General features: G+C 41.4%; 1 protein-coding gene across 1 annotated transcript; it reads left to right on the top strand.

The window, feature by feature from the left end:
• Positions 1-5,802: 5,802 nt before the first annotated feature.
• Positions 5,803-8,419, top strand: LOC115690315 (molybdenum cofactor sulfurase). Its single transcript, XM_030616636.2, has one exon. It carries the CDS (start codon positions 6,268-6,270, stop codon positions 8,221-8,223), a length of 1,956 nt encoding a protein of 651 aa, XP_030472496.1. The 5' UTR covers positions 5,803-6,267; the 3' UTR covers positions 8,224-8,419.
• Positions 8,420-8,670: the final 251 nt, after the last annotated feature.

Here is an 8,670-nt window from a genome sequence, read left to right on the forward strand (position 1 = left end):
CGGGTATCGCAGCCAAAATTCCACATGCAAAAGAGATGGCATTATCTTTGCCGAGCTTTTACCCCTTTCTCCCTTTCATTGTCTTGAAATGTTGCGCAGACGTAAAAGTACTCGTCACCTCCCCACTTCATTGGTGGCTTTGAGCTGAGCGTTAGACGCCATTGCTGGATGGACTCAAACAAATTAACAATTTGCATGCATGCTTTATAATTCTTTCTGTAAGAGAGAGAGAGAGAGAGAGAGAGAGAGAGAGAGAGAGAGTATAAAATGTCACGAGACTACTTAATTTATATAGACCTAGCCACCACTAATGCACTTTCCTGATCGAGTTCTTTTAACCCCCAATATGTCTAGTAAATTACATGGACAATGTGTGCTATTGATAATCATACATTGAAATGTAGCTAAGGTTCTCAAGATTTAACTCCATCGCAGTTGTTTCTTAGTTTTTTTACTTTTGGGATAAAGCCCATATTGGTTCCTGAATTCGATTTGATTTTTGAACTTTAATGTTGGCCAAATTGGTGCTTATACTTTTTTTGTTTTAACCAATTTGGTTCTTTTAATTAACAAGGGGTATCCAACTCATCCTGTGGAATCCACATTTGTTGACGTGGCTATTCACGTATAACGACCACATGAGCAAATTAGCAAAAGATTAGGAAAATAAGGAAAAATAACAGCAGCACTGGAGGAGAGAGAAGAGAGAGAGAGAGAGAGAGAGAGAGAGAGAGAGAGAGAGAGAGAGAGAGAGAGTTGGGGGCGGCGCGGTTGCATTACCGCCGGGAAGTCTAGGGGACCCTTGCTGACCCTTGCTTTGTGGTGACATGCGGTAAGGCTATGATTAAGTGCGAGGGCGAGAAGGCCCTCACACAGACACCAGCAAGGATTGAGGGCGAGATCTTGATGATGTTCGCCGGGCCTTGCTGCCTGTCTCTCTCCCCATACTTCTGCTGTCATTCTCTTTCATTTTATTTTTTGCCGAGGTGGCTGTTCACGTGTACAACCACGTCAACTGATGTGGGTTTCATTGAGTGAACTGGATTGCTCCACAAGCTAAAATGACCAAATTGGTCCGAACCAAAGAGTACAAGGATCAAATTTAAAGTTTAAGGATCAAATCGAACACCGAGAAAGAGCTTGGGAATCCATTTTGGCATTGCCCCTCTACTTTTCTTACATAGAGTGAAGGAAAGAGAGAGGTCTAGATCATGGGATGAAGAATATCTTTGCGATGAGAAGCATTTTCAACAAAAAAGGCTGGCATGCATGGAATGCGTAGAAAGCAGGCACTCGGCTATTTGGATATCCATGGCATATGCCATCTGAACTCAAAGCCTCTTAATAAACCCTAGAGCCTATAAATACATCTTCAAATGCCCTTCCATTACAAACCAAGAAAAGGGGAGAAAGAAAGAGTCAAAGTCAAAGCTTTTCAATGGCCGATGAACATCGGTGACTACACTAAGCAAATCAGTTTTAGGGTTTCTCTTCTTTGGCAAGACATGTCGATGATGATGATGATGGAGAAGGTGAATGCCTTCCGGCCATTAATGACTTGCCAAAGGAGAGTTGCCCTCTAACTGCTTCTGCTTAACACGACTCAACTCGAAGGGTCTTCAAGCTTTTCGTTTATACATGGTGAGCTTTTGAAATGATGTATAATATGTGCATATATGTCGAGTTTTAGTCTCTGCTTGGCATAAATAAACTATTCTTTATTGATTTATCCGTCATTACCATATATATGGTATTGACGGGATAAATCAACAAATAATAGTGCCCAGGTTGAGAAGAAAACCAAAACCGCATGAAAATATTGACATGATGTCGTCCATTCAGCCACATTTCTTCATTCTCATTGCATTAGTGACCATTATACCCACATGTACGAAATTTTTACTAATTGAATTTTGACATTAGGTTATCATGCTACGTCGCTTGGTTTTTTTTTAATCATTTTCATTTACAACCAACCTGTATCTTTGTGAAGCTATTAGAATGACATCGATGTATGGTGCCTGCATAATAGCCAACTTAGCAATGAACACTTTCAACTCGACATACCAAGAAAATTAGTCGGAAAATTCTGTAGATTTGGCTTAGTGAATTGTGAATCTTTATGAGACGCATGACTTAATCGGGGCTTACTTTTGTGTTCACAAATGGTCTAGTTTACTAATTCAGAGAATTGAACTGTGCAGCCTACACCAAGGTAAGCTTTTCCCCTGCTAAATAATTGATGTACAAGTTGGCAACTATATTCATAGCGTGGAAAAAAAGAAGTTAGCTATGTTTTGCTGTAAATCTCCTAGAGAAAGGGCACTATACTATGAATCGAACCCAATACTACTTCTGATTTTTTGCCATAAAGTATTCAAATGATAACTATCTTGTTCTTTCAAAATGTAATGATCTTTATGCAACATGATTTACTTTGAGTTTAGTGTTGCCTATCGATTTGGCTCCGGCAAAGCAATCCTTCTTTAATGCACGAGACAAGGTGATAAAGATCTGCCCTGTTGGGTATCACTTCGCGACTGGAAAAACTCATCCCTTTGAGCATGTCTGAAGCCTCGTTGGACGTCTACAGGCGTCGTCGCTAAACCTCAAAGTGGTCTCTGGAGACGCCAAAAGAAGTTGTTGGAAAGATGAGATACGCGCTAATGTTTTGCAGCGACACCCGTGACGACCTATCAAGTATCGACCGCATTCAAGGAACATTTTCGGGTTTTTAGGGACGATTTTACCCGTCGCCTATTGTCCTTTTTTAAGTAAATATTAGATAAAAGAGTCATGCTAAAGAGTCCAACGAGAGTCTATCGCATAGACTTCATGAACTAATTTAGTATCTTCCTTTTATCAAAACCATGTAATGCTGCAAGCCTATTACTTATCTTAACCCCATCTTGTATAAAAGCAAAGACTGTAAAGTAGAAACTTATTTTCACATGGCCCTTCCTTTTGAGAGCAAGATGACCACAGATTGCCACAAACTATGAACAAGAAAAATAGAACATTAGCAGAATGTTAAAGATATATATATAGAAAATCCTACGATGTTTAAATAAGTCGGTCGACCGAATTACAATTGTAGCAAGTATTTCTTCTTGGAAAAAATAAATTGCAGATTGTCAGTTTAACACAAGCAACACGATATTTTCTTTTGTTCTTTTTTGGATCACACGGTATTCCGAATTTTCGCTCGAGTAGGCATGGCCCCTCCGATTAACTCTGAACGAGAAACATTGTGATTCAACACCAGGGATTGCTACATTCGAAGTGAGCATTTAACCACTTACCGACCTTTCATAGTGGTATACTTAATGAATATTGTTCGAAAGGGTTTTGATCATAATAGCATCGTTTTAATTTTGACATGGATCGATATATTGCATTTTTTTTTCGCGTAAATAAAAATTGAGGACTATGTTGTTTGGTAATGTGATTAAATGCTCGTGAAGACTTGAAGACCAAAGACTAGAAAGTATGTACCCAATTAATGTGACATTTGGAAGGGGGCAATGGCAATGCACAGGTAGTCAATGAAATTGACCTCGTCATAAATAGGGAAAAACAAGGTAAATATCTAGATGGATCATTCTTTATATACCTATATCTATATGCAAAGGGTACCATACACTGATCTGATATACGCATTACAATACCGGCTTTGCCTCAAAAGAAAAAAAAGATAAGAACGTAAAGTAAAGAAAAAAGAAAATTCACAAAATTTAAAAAATACACTACATAGAACAGCCAACTCTGATTGGGTATCTAGGTAAATATTTCCCGACCAGGAGAACCACATTGACAATTTGGAAAATTTATAATTGAATTGACCCCTGTACAATATGTTTAAAACTTTTTTGGACAATTTTTCTGATTTTGCGAATTGTGATTAGCCATTGCTCAAAGGGACACTTATCACTAAGGCGAAGCCATGTTTGTTCATAATTTCACAAGTTTGTGTATTGTCAAAGATTACAAAAGCTGATAATGAGACGGTTTCACAAGCAAGTAAGCATCCCAGTAAATAATATGAAAAGTAAATTTCAATCGCTTCAAACGAAAGCTGGCCATTTTTTTTTATCTGGTCTTATTCTATCCTATATTTATTTTTACAAGGCATTGTGCGCAGGTTGTGAAACCTTGCTCTCTCACTCACACATCCCCACCCTAACCCTTTTAAGAAGGCGAGGAATCGAACTCCTCACCTCCTCTTCCCAAGTGTGAAGGGTGACCATTAGGGCAACCCCCAGTGGTTGAATAACATGGCCATTACCCATTGTGAATCCCTGTTCAAATTTGATTAGATATCTTTGGTAAGGTTGTCTTTTCGCACAGAAAAAGTCAAATATTTCGCTTTCATACTTTCATACTTTTTAATAATTAAGTCCTTATATTTTTATTTTTTCTAATCAAGTCATTTTACTTACACAAAGTGACTAAATCGAGCCCCATCGGCATTATGTCCGGTTGACATGGACGTGGCCACATTTTGCTCATGTAGACTCTCCCCTAGAAAATTGTACAAGAAAACAAATCATCTTCTTCCGCTCATAATCTCTCTTCCCACCTCCTCTTCCCAAGTGTGAAGGGTGACCATTAGGGCAAGCCCCAAGTGGTTGAATAACATGGCCATTACCCATTGTGATTCCCTGTTCAAATTTGATTAGATATCTCTGGTAAGATTGTCTTTTCACACAGAAAAAGTCAAATATTTCGCTTTCATACTTTCATACTTTTTAATAATTAAGTCCTTATATTTTTATTTTTTCTAATCAAGTCATTTTACTTACACAAAGTGACTAAATCGAGCCCCATCGGCATTATGTCCGATTGACATGGACGTGGCCACATTTTGCTCATGTAGACTCTCCCCTAGAAAATTGTACAAGAAAACAAATCATCTTCTTCCGCTCATAATCTCTCTTTTTCAGCATGGACTTAACTTTTGACCTCCAAAAATATTGTCCGTATCACACTCCAGGGTCGTGCAATGTCCACGTCAGCTTGATTTGACAATTTGTGCAAATAGGACGACCAGGGCATCAATGGCAAGTAGAGGGGCTTTTTTCTCCTTCAAAGTAGAAAATCTTTGTACTTTTTATATAGTAATATAGAGTAGCGCTCATGAGCAGATACGTGTGCCGAAAAAACATCGTAACCTAAGTTTATTTTTCTCGTAACTCTTGTACAAAGTGTCGTGCTACATAAATACCTAAGTTACGAATGCCCTAGGGAACCACAGGTGCATGATTGAGTTTCACATTGATATGAATTCTTGATTATTGAGATGGTGGGGTCATTTTCAAGGAGTTGAAAAAACTTGTGGCCTGCGCAAGAGGGCCGGCCACTTCAAAAGTTCTCTTGCCTTTTTCCGTTTGTTCGGTTCCATCCACCAACTGTTCTTCCCGTGTGGCCCTGATGCGGCCTTTTTTCGAAGGGTTCGTCTTGTTTGGGGAGTACCCACCAGCCACGGCCACCTCGTTTCTCGGTCTGGTGGGCCTCGGGGCGCTTTTGGCTGTTATCTTGGAAACGCAAGACAACATATTTTGCCAACATCAAGGCGGAAAAGGAGGCTGCTTGACAATGCACCGGACGTGGAGGTTTGCGTTCCTCATTTCGCAGAGGTTGCTATTATTGCATGGTCCATTCACGACAATAATAAGACGGGGCTGAGTGATCGTGATTGATCATCTAGTCCCCCGCCTATGCAGATGCATAGCATCCAAAGTGCTCGTCTTCTTGGGGTGTTAAAAAGATGCCCGCGTCCGAAAGTTAACTAATTCGACTCAAAGTCAGCAGAAAAGTCAAGATCAGCCATCAAGAACTAGGGAGAGAAGTAGAGCGAGCAATTATTGGGTGGGCCGGGTGTGTGAGCCATCGGTGCACCTAAAGCTCCGGATGGTGCAAGTTCCATGCGAACCCACTTGAATCAAGGGCTGAGGTGGGTCGGGGGTGCACATGCGCTCGGTGCACCTTGGGAAATTGCTGAGCATCGGGCTGAAAGATTGCCAAGTGGACAAGAACTACAAGCAGCTTGAAAGGCTGCCGTGTTGAAGTGGTGTCATGTGAGCAAGTTGACCTTGACTTGTTCATTAGAAAACACGCAAAAGACAGCCTGTCCAATAAGCAAAGGCCTTCGAACTTGACATTTGGGGACAAATGGAATTGATTACAGAAGCAGATAAGATAAAACGAGGAGGAGGAATGAGAGAAAACCAAAGATGATTTAATGTGGTCGGAACAGCAAGGAGCAGTATGAACTCGCCTTGCCTCAGGGAGGCCTCAGAAGCATGCTTTCTTGGTTGCTCCCCCTTTGCTGGCCTTCCAGGAGCTCCGGCCGAGAAGTCTTTGACCGGCGCCGCCGTGTTCCGGCATGACTTCCTTATTGCCACCACCTCCTCTCTCCACCCAAATTCACAATTCACTAACCACGAGTCCCTTCCTTCATTGCACGAATCGTCTTCTTTGTTTGCAAATGCATTTCCCCAATATGAACAGACGGATAAGGCCGATGAGATCCGAGCCAATGAATATCATCATCTCTCTTCGGCTAACTATGTTTGTCTTGACTACACAGGTCTTGGCCTCTTCTCTTACTCACAGCAGATCGGCCATCTTCCTGCGACTTCGATAGCCTCTTCCTCCTCTCATCCTCCGCCATCGCATTTGTCCTCGCTGGAATCGCCCTTCCTCGTGATTTCATACAAATCAGTGAACTTGAGGTCACAGATACTTCATGGTGTCCAAGAATCGGAAATCGAATCCAGAATCAGGAAAAGAATTATGGCCTTCATGAATGTTTCGGAATCTGATTATGCCATGGTTTTCACTGCTAACCAGTCATCTGCTTTTAAGCTTCTTGCAGAGTCATATTCCTTCCATTCTAATACTAATCTCCTGACAGTGTATGACCATGAAAATGAGGCAGTAGAATTGATGCTAGAGAGCGCGAGGAAGAGGGGTGCACACACCAGATCAGCTGAATTCTCGTATCCGAGGATGAGAATCTGGTCAGAAAAATTGAGGAAGATGATAATTGGTAATAAGAGGAACAGGAGAAGAAGAGGGCTATTCGTTTTCCCGCTCCAATCAAGAATCACCGGGGCTCAATATTCATACTCATGGATGGGAATGGCACAGGAAAGAGGTTGGCATGTTCTGCTCGATGCATCTGCTTTGAGACCTAAGGACATGGACACTTTTGGCCTATCTATCTTCAAGCCCGACTTCCTCATTTGCTCGTTCTACAAGGTTTTCGGGGACAACCCATCTGGTTTCGCTTGCTTGTTCGTCAAGAAATCGAGTGCTTCGATCCTACGGGATTCGGATGCAGCTAGAAGTATAGGGATTGTGAGTCTCTCCCCCATCACAACATCTTTTCGTCATTTTCAGGAATCTGCTCAAGAAGGCATCAGTCAGAGACCAAGTTCAGCATTATTTCAGTTGCAAAAAAATGATATTATATCTGGAATGGCGCCTAAAGAAATGCATTACGGATCTCCCGAGTTGCATTCATCTGAAGTGGACAATGTAACACCAGAGGCAGTGTCATCTACTGAGATTAAAGTAGTGTCATCTACTGAGATTGAAGAAGTAGAGACACCCTTTGATTCCGTCAGATCAAGAATTACAGAGACCAGCTTTGATGGGAGGTTGGAGATCGAGTTTCGAGGCCTTGATCATGCAGATAGATTGGGCATAATACTTATAAATTGCAGAGCAAGGTACCTGATCAACTGGCTTGTGAATGCGTTGCTGAGCCTGAAACATCCGGATTCAGACACCGAGCTACTTCCCCTGGTCATGATTTATGGGCCAAAGGTCAAATTCGAACGAGGACCGGCGGTCGCGTTCAATGTGTTCGACTGGAAAGGGGAGAAGATCAATCCTGTGCTCGTGCAAAAACTCGCCGATAGAAATAACATTTCCCTCACTTGTGGATTTCTGCAACATATATGGTTTGCGGACAAGGATAAGGAGTGGGAGAGGACGTTGGAGACCAGAACAAGTGTGGCGAAAGGGACGGAATCAAGAAGGAAGAGGGACGACCGCCGCGGTATATCGGTCGTCACGGCTTCACTCGGTTTCTTGACCAATTTCGAGGATGTGTATAGGCTGTGGGCATTCGTTTCGAGGTTCTTGGACGCGGATTTCGTCGAGAAAGAGAGGTGGAGATACACGGCCCTGAACCAACAGACGGTCGAAGTGTGAAATCAGAGTTCTGTCCGAATCTTCTCCAACTCTTGGAAACATTTTTTGTTCTTCATTCTTCCATTCTTTGATTCATCATTCCTCCTGAGCATATGCTTTGTAGGCAGCCAGGTCTGATTTGTTGATCTATAAACTTGTACTTTGAAGAACTTTTCTGTCATAACATATAAATTAATCCGCCAATATGTTACATTAATTTTCCTATTTTAGAAATTTATTACCGTCATTGTAAGAGTTGATGAACACATTCACTGTTTTCTTTTTGTCAGTAAAAGCCATGTCAGGTTCACGAAATGAATATGGGTGGATCATTCTAAATTTAGTCAGGTTCACTGATATTGCTACTCGAAATTTCGATTCTCTGCTTAATTCCAATTTCCAACTAACCCTTAGGAAACAGTGTTCGAATTACACCATATGAGTTGTATAACACATTGATCGAATCCA

The sequence above is a fragment of the Syzygium oleosum genome, unplaced genomic scaffold, assembly GCF_021117445.2.
Source record: "Syzygium oleosum isolate NSW1041296 unplaced genomic scaffold, Sole_v2.1 Sole_v2.14, whole genome shotgun sequence".
NCBI classification, from domain to species: domain Eukaryota; kingdom Viridiplantae; phylum Streptophyta; class Magnoliopsida; order Myrtales; family Myrtaceae; genus Syzygium; species Syzygium oleosum.

Coding starts and splice junctions, on each gene's coding strand:
- LOC115690315 (XM_030616636.2), top strand. CDS start 6,268: ATGAACTCGCCTTGCCTCAGGGAGGCCTCAGAAGCATGCTTTCTTGGT.